The sequence below is a fragment of the Scyliorhinus canicula genome, chromosome 11 (assembly GCF_902713615.1).
Source record: "Scyliorhinus canicula chromosome 11, sScyCan1.1, whole genome shotgun sequence".
Classification (NCBI taxonomy): Eukaryota; Metazoa; Chordata; class Chondrichthyes; order Carcharhiniformes; family Scyliorhinidae; genus Scyliorhinus; species Scyliorhinus canicula.
The window spans coordinates 127,330,784-127,345,464 of NC_052156.1; the positions used below are offsets into that span (position 1 = coordinate 127,330,784).

The window sequence follows — 14,681 nt, forward strand, 5'->3', positions numbered from 1 at the left end:
ATCCTGGAACCAACTGCGGCAGCAATTTGGCCTGTACAAAATGTCGGACAAGGCTCCCATCTGCAACAACCATAGGTTCAAACCAGCACTGACCGACGCCACCTTCAAAAGGTGGAGGCAGGACGGGGGGACACTGACAGTCAGGGACCTATACACGGACGACAGGATCGCAACACTGGACGAACTGACAGAGAAATTTCAGCTAGCTGGGGGGAATGAGCTACGGTACCTGCAGCTCAAAAACTTCCTACGAAAGGAGACAAGGACGTACCCACAACCGCCACGACAGACACTATTGGAAGACCTACTGGACGCAAGTATCCTAGAGAAAGGGAACTGTAGTGACATGTATGACCGACTGGTAGATAGGGACGACACCGTACTGGACGCAACAAGAAGGAAATGGGAGGACGACCTGGGGATGGAGATAGGGTGGGGACTCTGGAGCGAAGCACTGCATCGGGTCAACTCCACCTCCACGTGCGCAAGGCTCAGCCTGACGCAACTAAAAGTGGTACACAGAGCCCACTTAACGAGAAACCGTATGAGTAGGTTCTTCCCGGAGGTGGAGGACAAATGTGAGCGGTGCCAGAGACTCCCGGCCAACCACGCCCACATGTTCTGGTCTTGCCCCAGACTTGTGGAGTACTGGACAGCCTTCTTCGAGGCTATGTCCAAAGTGGTGGGGGTGAGGGTGGAGCCATGCCCAATAGTGGCGGTCTTCGGGGTTTCAGACCAGCCAGATCTATTCCTGGGGAGGAGGGCGGACGCCCTTGCCTTTGCCTCCCTGATTGCCCGCCGTAGAATCCTGTTTGGCTGGCGGTCAGCAGCACCACCCAGAGCTGCAGACTGGCTGTCCGACCTCTCGGAATCTCTCCAAATGGAGAAAATCAAATTCGCCATCCGAGGGTCGGACGACGGCTTCCACAGAACGTGGGAGCCATTCATGCAACTGTTCCGGGACCTGTTTGTGGCCAACGTACATGAGGAAGAATAGTCGGGTGGCCAAGAACCAGGGGAAAATGGACGGGAATCGGGGGAAGGTAGCCGGGGGGAGGGGGGGGGGGGGGGCTACGGGCTCGGTATGGGGGTCTGATGGCAAGCCAAGGCCCAAAACCAAACTATAAATAAATGCCTATAAACATGTGCCTCGGCCATATTGGGGAATGTAAAATATGTATGCTGGCTAAAGGGGGCGGCCACAATTATTGTTATGAAGATGCTTACCTGTAAATATTCATGTTAAATTTTTGTGTTTTCCTTTTTTTTCTCTCTCTCTAATAACTTGTAATTTGTCATATATAAAATATGAAAACTCAATAAAAAAACATTTATAAAAAAAAAAGAATGAGGGGAAAATGGACGGGTATCGGGGGAAGGTAGCCGGGGGGGGGGGGGGGGGGGGGGGGGGCTACGGGTTCGTTATGGGGGTTTGTTCTCATGGTTTTATGCTTATTTCTTTTTCTTGTTAATTTATTGTTTTTGTATTGGAGGGGAGGGGTTGCTGTTTTTCTCTGTTGTGATAAAACTTGTTGTTGAAAACTTGAATAACAATTATTCCAAAAAAAAGGAAGGACAAAGCCGCAACCGACAATCTGATGGCAAGCTAAGGCCCAAAACCAAATTGTAAATAAATGCCTATAAACATGTGCCTCGGCCATATTGGGGAATGTAAAATATGTATGCCGGTTAAAGGGGGTGGCCACAGTGGTTATTATGGAGATGCTTACCTGTAAATAGACATGTTAATTTTTGCGTGGTTTTTTTTTCTAATAATATGTAATTTGTTGGATATAAAATATGAAAACTCAATAAAAAAACATTTCCAAAGATCTGGGATAAAGCAAATAGTATATTTATTTTGTATTTTGTAGATTTAGCTACCAGATTTAGTCAATCAACAATTGTACGAAGTAAAGAAAAGAGAGTAATTTTGTACAAAATTGTGGATAAATGGATCGGGACAGGAATGGGTCCACCAGCAAAATTCTTTACGGACAATGGGGGAGAATTTGCTAATGATGAGTTTAGGGATATGTGTGAAAACATGAATATCAGAGTTATGAACACGGCTGCAGAAAGCCCGTTTAGTAATGGTGTCTGCGAAAGAAATCATGCTGTTATCGATGATATGCTTCAGAATTTTGGGAGATCGGCCAAACTGCACGCTAAATTCAGCTTTAGCATGGGCAGTACATGCAAAGAATTCATTGCAGATGGTTGGGGGCTATAGTCCTTATCAATTAGTGTTTGGTAGAAATCCTAAAATTCCCTCAATTTTGGATGACCAGCCTCCAGCTTGGGAAGGGACTACAATTAGCTCAGGTTTTGCTGAACATTTAAATGCGTTACATAGCAGTAGAAAAGCTTTTTTGGAAGCAGAAGACGCTTAAAGAATTCGCAGAGCTTTAAGACATAATGTACGGCCATCAGATGCCGTTTTTCAACAAGGAGAAATGGTATACTATAAGAGAGACAATTCTAATGAATGGTGAGGCCTAGGGAAGATCATAGGCATAGATGGCAAAACATTTATTTTGCAACATGGTAATCAAACTGTTAGGGTACATTCATCAAGGATAATGGGTACCGATTACAAATTTTCAAATTTAGACAGAGCAGACAGACAAGATGAGGAACCAGATTCACCTGGTACGCATGTGTTACAGAACTATGAGGACCAGTTAACTGATATAGACAGGGTTTCTGTAGAGGAACACGACACTTCTGATAAATTAGATCAGGCCATTTTTCCAAAAGGGCAACTGCCAAAGGTTGGTACAAAAGTGACATACTTGCCTGAAGGGTCTAGTCAATGGAAGGATGCAACTGTTATTAGTAGAGCAGGGAAGGCCACTGGAAAGTATAAACATTGGTTGAATGTACAGCATTCAGGGGAGGAAGTTAAGACAATGGATTGGGAAAACAAAGTTCAAAAATGGAGGGCACAGAAACACAGTGCCAGTTCAGATAGTACATCGGATAGTGAACAGGTTCGCAGGAAAAGGTCGAGAACTATTGAAAGGACATCCCGCTACAGAAGAGAAAGATCAAGCAGTAGCAGTACAGAATGAGATACCAGGCAGGAAAGGGGACGTAGTTTATCAAGATCTCAGGACAGGAGTAAGACTACGAATACTAATAGAAGTAGAAGCCCACATACACGTGAGATTTTGGTGGCTTCAAATAAATTAGATGAAAAAGTTATCAAAGATGCTAAACAGCAAGAATTGCATAGTTGGAGTGAATTTGGGGTATACACGGAAGTACCGGATAGGGAACAAAAAGCTCTATCCCACAGATGGATTTGTACAGAAAAGGTTCTTCCAGATGGAACTTATAAGGCAAAGGCCAGGCTTGTGGGCCTTGTAGCAAGGGGATTTGAAGAAAACTTAGACGATCAGGACTTAAGGGTAGATTCACCTACAGCAGGAAAGGTTATTTTAAAGATCTTCTTGGCTCTATTAGCCACAAAGGCATGGGACTGCAAATCTATAGATATAAAAGCTGCCTTTTTGCAAGGGCATCAGCTCCAGAGAGACCTTTTTCTCCGTCCTCCTAAAGAAGCAGCTAACACAGAAGGGGTACTGTGGAAGTTGAACAAATGTGTATATGGATTAAATGATGCATCTAGAGTGTGGTACTTTTCGGTGAGGTCAGTCTTGTTAAAGTTAGGCTGTTGCCAGTTGAAAGCGGATCCTGCAATGTTTTACTGGCATTATAAAGGAAATCTTGCTGGCATCTTCATGATGCATGTCGATGATTTTTTTGTGGGGTGGGACTAGTGATTTTGAAGCCATTGCAATCTCTGGTTTGAGGAAAGAATTCAGGGTTGGAAGTCAGGCTTCTGGTGCATTTAAATATATTGGTTTGGAAATCGGACAGACTCAGTTAGGAGCAACTTTACGTCAGCAATCTTACTTGGAAAGCATCAGTCCAATAGCAATTAGTCGTGGCCGGGTTTCACAAAAAGACGCAATGTTTTCGAAGATAGAAAAAGAGCAACTGCAAAGTTTAATTGGGCAACTGAACTGGTTAGGAAGACAGACTAGACCGGACGTGAGTTTTGATGTTTTAGAGTTGAGTACAAAGGTGAATGATCCCAAAGTGGAAGACATAATAAGAGCAAATAAAGTGTTGGCCAAACTAAAAATGCAGGAGTGTGTTTTGAACTTCCCTGTTTTAGGTGATCCTACGCATTTGAAACTCATAGGTTATAGTGATGCGTCCTAAGCAAATTTATGTGATGTAGTTTCAAGCGCATGAGGTTTTATAATTTTTCTTTTGGGGAACAATGGTGAATGTTGCCCTCTTGTGTGGGAAACAAAGAAAATAAGGAGAGTGGTCAAAAGCACTTTGGCTGCTGAGACATTAAGCTTAGTGGAAGCGGTGGATATGGCCTTTTGTATAAGTCAGATATTGACAGACATTTTGGGATTAGAGGATTTAGGTAATATACCTATTGACTGTCACATTGACAATAAATCTCTGTGGCAAAATGTGCATTCTACAAAAAGTGTCAATGAAAAGAGGTTACGGATAGACATCGCAAGTTTAAAGCAGATGTTGGACAGAGGGGAAATAACAAAAATTAAATGGGTTGACAGTAGCTATCAACTGTCAGACTGTTTCACGAAAAGAGGGGCTAGTTCACAGACACTTTTAGATATCGTGAATGAAGGGCGCCTGTCTCTGTGAATGTTTTTTTTTCTTCTACTTAAAAAAAAGGGGGGGGAATCAGGTGTGTGTTTTAGTTTCTTGAAATTTTAGTTTCTTGAAATTTTGTTTTTACCTAATTGTTTTTTTTTCTCCAAGGAAGGGGAGACTGTTAAGTAATGGGTTAAGAGACATTGCAATTAGTTGTCTCATTTATGTTAAGTGTTCAATGATTGACACTGATATGTAAAGGGGATTCAGGTGGACTCTGGAGCTTGTGATGATCTGTAGAGTTCTGTGCAGAGTGAGTTTGAACCATTAAAGGTGTGTTGGTAAAAAAGGAGCTGAACTCTTGCCTCTTCATACCACAGCATCAAGTACATGCTAACATGTATCTCCCTTTCTCTTTCTTTTGTTCTGCTCGGGCTATTCTTTCTTTTCTCTCCTTTTGTTTTTCCACTCTCTCTCTCATTTGGTTTCCTCTCTTTCATATTCAAGCTGCTTTAATTCTTTTTCATGTTCCATTTGTTTAATATGTAAGAGAATTTTTTGCCATTTCCAATGTCAAACTGTATCTCAGGCAACTTTAAATGCTTAGCCACCGCCATAATTACCTCACCTTTTCGCATTTTGTCAGGTCATGTTAACTGCAATGTTTTTGCAACATCTAACAGTCTGCTTTTAGTCTCCGTCTGTAAGGTATTGCGTGTGACTGTCTCCACCCGCAAAAACTTCAGAGCCTCTGAAAGAGCCATTGTCCACAATACACTCGCCACTTAAAACAAGAATACCACACCTGATCAGCAACCACAATATGCTCACCCCTCATTGTCTTTAAGTTCACGAAGCCAATCCAATAGATAGACTTTTATCCCCCTCGAGCCCCCAATTTGTTATGGGCCAGGGTTTAGAGAACCCCAAAGTGTATCATGGAGTTCACCTGACCCACAACTTTTAATAGAATGTGATTTGGGGAGCACACGGCCCACTCTACAGGTGTGGTACAGCAGAAATGGAAAAGTATTTTTTAAAGCAAAACAATGTTTAATCTATGAACTCAAGTTAACCTTTTTAAAACATAGTGAACATCTTCACAACCATTAATTCAAATACAACCCCCAAAGAATACAATACTAAGTAATGCTTAATAATTTCCCAAACAACATCCAGAAGACAAAAGAAACACCTTTTAACAGAAGCACATTAGGTTTACATTCACTACTGAGAACATTCAAACTTCTGAATTCACCAAATGATCAAGAGATAGTTTTTTCATGGCAGAGAACAGCAGTACAGCTGCTGTGCCTGGCTTCAGCTCCAACACCGAAAACAAAACTGAAACATGCCTTGCAGCAAACAGCCTAAAACAAAAGTAAAAAGCTGACAGACAGCCCAGCACCACCCACACTCTGACATCACTGATAAACAATCATTTCTTAAAGGTACATCTTTCGGGGCTTATGGGAGTGACACTCCCATAAGCCCCGAAAGATGTGCTTGTTAGGTGAATTGGGCATTCTGAATTCTCCCTCCGTGTACATGAACAGGCGCTGGAAGGTGGCGATTAGGGGCTTGTCACAGTAACGTGATTGCAGTATTAATGTAAGCCTACTTGTGACAATAAAGATTATATCTTCATTGCTTTCTGTTTTCCTTCTCGTGCTTTATCAACGTTCCGTTCTGAAACAAACTCTGTTTCTCTCTTCACAGATGTCAAACCTGCTGAATATTTCCATCATTTTGTTTTTGTTCAGATATTCAGCACTCACAGTATTTTGCATTTGTTTTAACTTATTTCACAAACAGGACAATATCAATAGAACGTAGCTCAACATATAGGATGATATCAAAAGGTCTATTGGAAGAAATATTTGCTGAAAGGCTTGTTTTTAATCGGAAAAAAATAGTCTGTAACTTGGAAAGTGAATAATACTCCATTATGGCTGTTTCTGGATTGTTGATAGAAATTTATTATCGCGCTTGTCAGTATATACAGAATATGTTTTCTGCTGTTTATTGCAATGCAATATTTGGAATATTTTCACCTTTCTGAAGCTGACCTTAGATATAAGAATTACAATTTTCATAAATGCCATATAGTCGAGGTTAATAATAATAATCTTTATTGTCACAAGTAGGTTTACATTAACACTGCAATGAAGTTATTGTGAAAAGCAACTGGTCGCCACATTCCGCCCGCCTGTTCAGTTACACGGAGGGTGAATTCACAATGTCCAAATTACCTAACAGCACATCTTCCGGGACATGTGAGGAGAAACAGGAGCACAGGAACAGGAAACCCACGTCAACACAGGGAGAACATGCAGACTCCTTAGAGACAGTTACCCAAACCAGGAATCGAACCTGGGACCCTGGCCCTGTGAAGCAACAGTGCTAACCACTGTGCTACCGTGCTGCCCATGATCTGTTAGAACTCAGCTCTGATAGCATTGGGACATTGAATGAGAGTTTTAGATTGTAAAGGACATTTACAAAAACATTGGGCGAGATTCTCCGCACTCCCGACGGTGCGGAGAATAGCGTGGCTCGTAAAATTTTACGGCCACGCTGTTCCGACGCCCTCCCGCTATTCCCCCCCCCCCCCCACGCCCAACTCCCGACATGAATCGCTGCCGCCGTTTTTTTACGGCCGGCAGCGATTCTCAGCTGATATATGGGCCGAGTTCCCAGCCCTTTACGGCTGTTTTTACGAACGGCAAACACACCTGGTCTGGCCGTTCGTAAAAACGGCCGTAAACACTCGCATTTTATAACCATGGCATCGATTGGCACGGCAGTACCACGGCCGTGCCAAGGGTGCCATGGGCCCGCGATCGGTGGGCACCGATCGCGGGCAGCGGGCCCGATGCCCGCGCACTATTTCTCCTTCCGCCGCCCCGCAGTATCCATTCGCGGGGCGGCTGAGGGGCATCCCGGCCCGCGCATGCGCGGGTTTCGCGCAAATACGCGATGACGTCATCCGCGCATGCGCGGGTTAGAGTCTTCCAATCCGCGCATGCGCGGCTGACGTCATATGACGCGTCAGCCGGCGCAAACTCAGGCAAGCGGGCCTAACGAAATTCGTTAAGCCCGTGATGCCGGAGCTTACGGCGTCGGGCTGCTAGCCCCGACCGGGGACCAGAATCGGTTCCCGGTCGGGAGGGGGGGGGGGGGGGGGGGGGGGGGGGGCTGGCGTCAAACCCGCCCGGGTTACGATTTCTCCCGTTTTGGGAGAATCGCGCCCATTATTCCTGCTCATTAATGAGGAAATTATGCTTATTAAATCTAAATGCGACAATTTCACAAAAATTGTTGGCCGGACAAAACAGTATTCCAATCTTCTTTACCTTGTCTTAAAGTACAATACAGTAAGAAGTCTTACAACACCAGGTTAAAGTCCAACAGGTTTGTTTCAAATCACTAGCTTTCAGAGCACTGCTCCTTCCTCTTTTGAAGCAGAAAATTGTGGGTTTCAGTTGCAATTCAAGACTTGAACATATGAAGCTATGAGTTTGCTACTGACAGAGAGATTCATCCTTTGGACTAAATGTGAACCATCAAACAAAACATAAATTACATCACAATGAGAAAAAAGGTGTGCAAAAAATAAACAAAGGAGGCACACAAAATAAAACATATTTTAATATAGAACCTTTGATACAAGGAAATGGCTAAACGCATTTGACAGTACCATTACAACACCAAGTCATGCAAGGAGATATTAGGTGAGATGACCAAAAATTTGGTCAAAGGAGTAGCATTTAAGAAGCATTTTAAAGGAGCAAAGTGAGGTGGAGATGTCAGGAGCAATTATAATTAGGAATGCACAAGAGGTCAGAATTAGAGAAGTGCAAATATTGTCAAGTTTTGCAGAGTTGGAGATTACATAAATAGGCAAGGCCATGGAGAATTTGAAAACAAGCATGCAAATTTAAAATTTAAGATGTTGCTTGGCCGGGAACCAATGTAAGTCAGCGACCATAGGGGCGATTTGCTTCAAGTTAAGATGCACACAGCACTGTTTTGGATTACCTCAAGTTTATAAATGGTGGAATATGGGAGGCCTGCAAGATGTGTGTTGGAATAGTAAAGTCCAAAGGTAATTAAAGGATGGATGAGGGTCCAAAGGAAACAAAGAGAAAAATGCACTAGAAATTGGGTATGGTCAGAATTTGGATGGAGAGGGGTGGAGAAGACAAGAAGTGCGTATCATCAAATATTTGAACTTGGGATAAGAATGGGAGAGAAGTTGCAGAATGGCAGCAAAGAGGAACTAATCTAAGGACGATGGGAAAATAATTAAATCAACAGCCCCTTTTCTAGTATGGGAAAGAGCAGCCACACAGCAACCCTGCCCTCCACAATTCTTTCTACTGTCAATGTATCTATTTATAACCCACGTAGTGAGGAGGAAGAGAGTTTCAACTACTGGAGTGGTCACTGCATTTGGTCACTACTCCACAAAGAGAAAACAACCTCAGCAACTATTCAATGAGCATCATCATCAACTACAACCAAAACACAGACTCAGTGCTAGCTGAGAACTTTAAAACTACTCTTCAGATATTATAGTCCCCCTCCTTGTGTATTGAGCAAAATATATTTTACCTTTACAGAGGTGACAATTAATCTGACCATTACCTGTAGCTGCTCCTCGGTTTAACACCTTCTCTAAACAGAAACCAGCTGCAGCCCAGACTGCCCCATAGCAACACAGGCTGTAACCCCCGGAAGCGGATTCGCTAATCCGCAATTTAAATATGTACAGAGCGATTGACAAAACTCGGCTGCTTGGTGGCTGTAAATGTGCTGCATCTTTTGAAAGAAAGATTCAAGGCTGTTATTCTGTAATTCTTTCGATGGTAAAAGAGGTTGAGCTGCAGTGCCGAAAGTGCGGCTCGGAGCTGATGTGAGGGTGGCGGGAGCGCGGGGCCGGTTTATTTTCATTTCGCTGCAAAAACGGAGTTCCGGTGAATGAGTAGGATGGCCAGGCCGGTCAGGTCGGTAAATGTAACGGGGGGTCTGGGGAATGTTGTCAGTTGTCAGGGTGTGGGCTGGGTGAGTGGGGGTTACAGCCTATGTTGCTATGGGGCAGTCTGGGATGCAGCTGGTGTTAGACTGAGGAGCAGCCACAGGTAATGGTCAGATTAATAGTGTCATCTTTGTAAAGGTAAAGTATTTGGTACGGGGGGGGGGGGGTTGGTGTTGGTGGTGGTGGTGGTGGTGGTGGGGGGGGTTGGTGGTGGTGAGGGAGGGGGATATTGGAGCTGGGGAAGATGGGGTGGTAGTAGCATGGGGTGGTAGTAGCGTGGGGGTGGTAGTAGCATGGGGGTGGTGGTAGGTGAGATATGGGTAGGAAGGGGTAGTGAGAGAGATGGGTGTCGGGGAGAAGAGAGATTGTGCCTCGTAGGATACGACGGGGTGGGCGGAGCGTGTTGGGTCACTGGGGGAAGGCAAAGTGGTGGTTGGGAGGGGGGGACCCGGGCGAAGATGTGGGTACTTGGTGCTGGGGCAGGAAGGAAGACGAGGGGACTTGATGGGTGGTACAGGAAGTTGGGGGTGCGGGATGTAGTCTGGAGGTCGGTGCTGAAGTCTGGAACAAATGGTGGTTGTGGGAGAAGACTTGGGGGGGGGGGGGATTAGGTGTGCAGGGGGGGGGGAGATTAGGTGTGCAGGGGCGGGGGAGAGATTAGGTGTGCGGGGAGTCAGGGAAGACAAGGGTGGGGGACAGGAAAATTACGGAACAGGGGATGACTGGGGTGTTGTGAGGGAAAGGGGAGGACTGGGAGGGTTGGTAAGGGGGCAGGGGAAGACAGGGTTATGGGAGTAGGTGTAGGGAATCCTCAAGAGGGTCGCTTGGGAGGGGAGGAGAGTGGGGCTGGGTGTCGTGTGGTGGAGGGAAATGCTGGGATGGGGAGAAAGTGATACAGCTTTGGAGGGCTTAGTATGGCGGTGGTTTTGGGATGGACAGAGAACTTGGAAGCAACAGGGAGATGAGGGAGGGAGTGGAAGGGAGACTGGAAAATGACAGGAGGGTTAAAGTGGAGTATGAAGGTGCCGTGATGGGAGAGTGAGTGGAAACTGACAGAGAGGGGTGGGCATCCTCAAGCGAGAGGGAGCCTTGGGGGGGGGGGGGGGGGGGGGGAGAGAGCCAACTTATCATAGTGTAAGTTGTGTGCAAAACATTCTGTCACACATGATTGATCAAGAGGTTTTCCATTCGGAGTGTTTGCCAGAACTTGCTGTTAGTTGCCCCTGTCCTCAAGTCCTCCAGTCCATCCAAGGCATCGTAGCAACAAAGAGTCAGACAGACAGTTAATTGCAGCACTGAGTATTTTAATTGTTACTAGGAAAAAATGTTGCCGATGCAGTGACTGGTATTACATAGGGAATTGTGCTGGTGCTGATCTAATTTACTATATGCACAAATCTAGAATTAGGAAGCATGAACAATTTGCACCAAATTGGTGAACTGGATAAAATACTTGGAAGACATAGGCTAACAGTGTGCAGTGATAGGGTTGGTTTAGCTCAGTGGGTTAGACAGCTGGTTTGTGATGCAGAACAAAGCCAGCAGCGCAGGTTCAATTCCTGTGCCAGTTTACCTGAACAGGTGCTGGAATGTGGCGACTAGGAGCTTTTCACAGTAACTTCATACTTGTGACAATAAAAGGTTGTTATTATAGGTTGAAAACTGAAGCCATACATTTTGGAAGTAGATTCGGAAAGACATTTTAAATGAAAGGAATAGCAGGTGCACCTTGGTGTGCAGACTAGTAATCCAAAGACCCAGGGTAATGATCTGGGGACCCGGGTTCAAATCCCATCATAGAATCTACAGTGCAGAAGGAGGTCATTCAGCCCATCATGTCTGCAGCGGTCCTTGGAATGAATGTAAGCCCATGCTTCCACCCTATCTCCGTAAACCCAGTAATCTCACCTAACCTTTTGGACAGTAAGGGACAATTTAGCATGGCCAATCCACCTAATCTGCACATCTTTGGACTGTGGGAGGAAACCGGAGCACCCAGAGGAAACACACGCAGACATGGGGAGAAAGTGCAAACTCTACACAGACAGTCGCCTGAGGCCGGAATTGGACCCAGGTCCCTGGAGCTGTGAAGCAACAATGCCACCCACTGTGCCACTGTGCCGCCCCATGGCAGGTGGCGAAATTTAAATTCAATTTTTAAAATCTGGAATGAAAAGTCCAATGGTGCAATAATGAAACCATTATTGATTGTCATCAAAATCCATCTGGTTCACTAATGTCCTTTCAGGAAGGAAATCTGCTGACCTTACCTGGTCTGGCCTACGTGTCACTTCAGACCCACAGCGGCATGGTTGACTTTTAAGTGTCCTCTAAATGTTCTAGCAAGCCACTCAATGTTGTATCCAACTGCTACAAAGCCTACAAGAAGGAGTGAAACCAGGTGGACCAGCCAGCATAGACCTAGGCGTTGGACATTAAAATGGCAAACCTTGCCCTGTCAACCCTGCAAAGCCCTCCTTACTAACATCTGGGGGCTTGTGCAGAAATTGGGAGCGCTATCTCATAGGCTAGCCAAGCAGCAGCTTGACATAGTCCTACTCATGGAATCATACCTTACAGAAAATATCCCAGACCCCACCGTTACTATCCCTGGATATGACATGTCCCACCAGCAGGACAGAAAAAATACTTGCCCATGTTGCAACACTGAGGGTGGCACGGGCACAGAATGTACTCTGTGTGGAGGACTTCAATGACCATCATCAAGAGTGGCTGAGTAGCACCAGTACTAACCCAGCTGGCCGATCCTAAAGGACATAGCTGCCAATCTGGGTCTGCGAACCAACAAGAGGGATAACATACTTGACCTCATCCTCACCAATCTTTTCAGCTGCAGATGCATTTTGACTCAGCGACAGTGAAGGAATGGCAATATAGACCCAAGTCTGGATGGTGAGTGACTTGGAGTGGAACTTCCAAGTAGTATCTACTGCTCTTGTCCTTCTAGAAGGTAGTGGTCGTGGGTTTGGAAGGTGCTATTTAAGGAGCCTTGGTGAGCTCTTACAGTACATCTTTTAGATGGTACGCACTGCTACTACTGTGTATTGGTGGTGGAGGGAGTGAATGTTTGTGAAAGGGCTGTCAATCAAGTGGGCTGCTTTGGCCTGGATGGTGTAAAGCTTCTCGAGTGTTGTTGGAACTGCACTCATCCAGGCAAATGGAGAATATTCCACCACACTCCTAACTTGTACCTTGTAGATGGTGGGCAGGCTTTCAAAAGTCAATAGGCAATTTACTCTCTTCAGAATTCCCAGCCTCTGATCTGCTCTTATGGCTAGTTCATTCGGGTTTTTGGTCAATGGTAACTATGTTAATAGTGGGGGGGAATTCAGTGATGGTAATGGCATTGAATGTCAAGGGGCAATGGTTGATTCTCTCTTGTTGGAGATGTTCATTGCCTGACACTTGTGTGGCGGGAATGTTACTTTCCACTTACCCGCTCAAGCCTGGATATTGTACTTGCTTTTTGCATTTGGACATGGGCTGTTTCAGTATCTGAGGAGACGTGAACGGTGCTGAATATTGTGCAGTTATCAGCAATCATCCCCACATCTGATCTTATATTGGAAGGAAGGTCATCGATGAAGCAGTTGAAGATGTTTGGGCCCAGGACACGCCCTGAGGAACTCCTGCAGTGATATCCTGGACTGAGATGGTTGACCTCGAATAACCACAACCAACTTCCTTTGTGCTAGGTATGATTCCAATTAGCAGAGAGTTTTCCCCAATACAAACTGACTTCCAGTTTTACAAGGGTCCAGGGTCAAACCAGGGTGGGGGCTAGCGATTTTTGGGGTTGGGGTGGAGCCAGGAGTACAGGAGGCAGGGGAGGCCGGAATATTGGCCTTTGCGTCCTTGGTAGCTCGGAGAAGGATCTTGATTCAGTGGAGGGACACAAGGCCACCAAGTGTTAACACCTGGTTAAACGACATGGCAAGCTTCATCCAATTGGAAAGAATCAAATTCGCCCTGAGAGGGTCGGTACAGGGGTTCTTCCGGCGGTGGCAGCCCTTCCTTGACTTTCTGGATCAGAGATAGGAACTGGAGGCCGAAACAGCAGCAACCCGGGGAGAAAGGGGGGGGGGGAAGGGAGGGGGGGGGGATAGCAACGAAGGGAGCGCGTCAGCGGGGGGTCGCGGGCAATGACTGCCCGAGGCCATCGGCAGAAAGGGAGAAACGGTTTGGTTGCTAGACTGGTAGCGCGGGGGGGGGGAGGGTGGGGGGGTGCGCGCGGGGGAGGGCGTGGGGAGGATTTTCCAGGGGGGATTTGTTGTGTTATAATTTAAAATGTAGTAGGGGTAAATGTTTGTATCGAAAAATTTCAATAAAAATTATTTAAAAAAAAAAAAAAAAAGTTTTACAAGGGTTTCTTAGTGCCGCACTCTGTCAAATGTGGCCTTGATGTCACCTCTGGAGTTCAACTCTTTTGTCTTGGAACTCACTCTCTAACTGCACTGTGGGTGTATTTGCACCACAGGGACTGCAGCAGTTCAAGAAGACAGCTCACCACCAATACCTTCTCAAGGGCAGTTGGGGATTGGCAATAAAAGCTAGCCTAGCCAGCGAAGTCCACGTCTCTTGAACGAATATGTAGAAAAAAAGGATATACAGGTTCAAAATGGTTAACTGATTAGGATCCAGTTTTGTCTTTGCCTTAACCACTTTGTTACTCTAATAGTGGCATACAATATAGAGCAGGAAAGTGGTGATAAGCGGGTTGAATTGAATGCTGTATTGAGCGTGCTCATGTATGAATGCCATAAATCGACAGATATGGTTCTCAATAGATTTACTGGATACATACAGTTGTGAAGAGAAAGCTGAAAGTTTTGACCTTAAGAGGTGAACTGCTGCAACACATCAAGATTATGAAGTGCTCTGGTAGGGTAAACGGTGCTGGGTGTTTCCACTGTCGGTAACATGAGAGTGCACCAATTTAAGATCGCTATAAAAAGAATAAAACGAATGGTTG

The 14,681-nt window shown here is 45.4% G+C and overlaps 2 protein-coding genes across 7 annotated transcripts in view; one reads left to right on the top strand and one right to left on the bottom strand.

Annotated features, from left to right (window-relative positions):
* The window catches only part of c11h12orf4 (chromosome 11 C12orf4 homolog), a 70,344-nt gene extending 60,937 nt beyond the window's left edge, over nucleotides 1-9,407 (bottom strand). For both annotated transcript variants that reach the window (XM_038811358.1, XM_038811356.1), the window contains exon 1: nucleotides 9,298-9,407. The gene's annotated coding sequence lies outside the window, so the exon portion shown is untranslated. The remainder of the gene's footprint in view (nucleotides 1-9,297) is intronic.
* A 119-nt stretch (nucleotides 9,408-9,526) lies between these two features.
* The window catches only part of LOC119973371 (RAD51-associated protein 1-like), a 59,345-nt gene continuing 54,190 nt past the window's right edge, over nucleotides 9,527-14,681 (top strand). Inside the window, exon 1 of one of the 5 annotated variants that reach the window (XM_038811361.1) lies at nucleotides 9,527-9,656. In XM_038811361.1, coding sequence (XP_038667289.1) covers nucleotides 9,631-9,656 — 26 coding nt within the window. In that variant the 5' untranslated portion in view covers nucleotides 9,527-9,630. Of the gene's footprint in view, nucleotides 9,792-13,293; nucleotides 13,405-14,681 lie in introns of those variants that run through there. The other 4 variants (XM_038811362.1, XM_038811360.1, XM_038811359.1 and 1 more) reach the window with 4 other exon arrangements.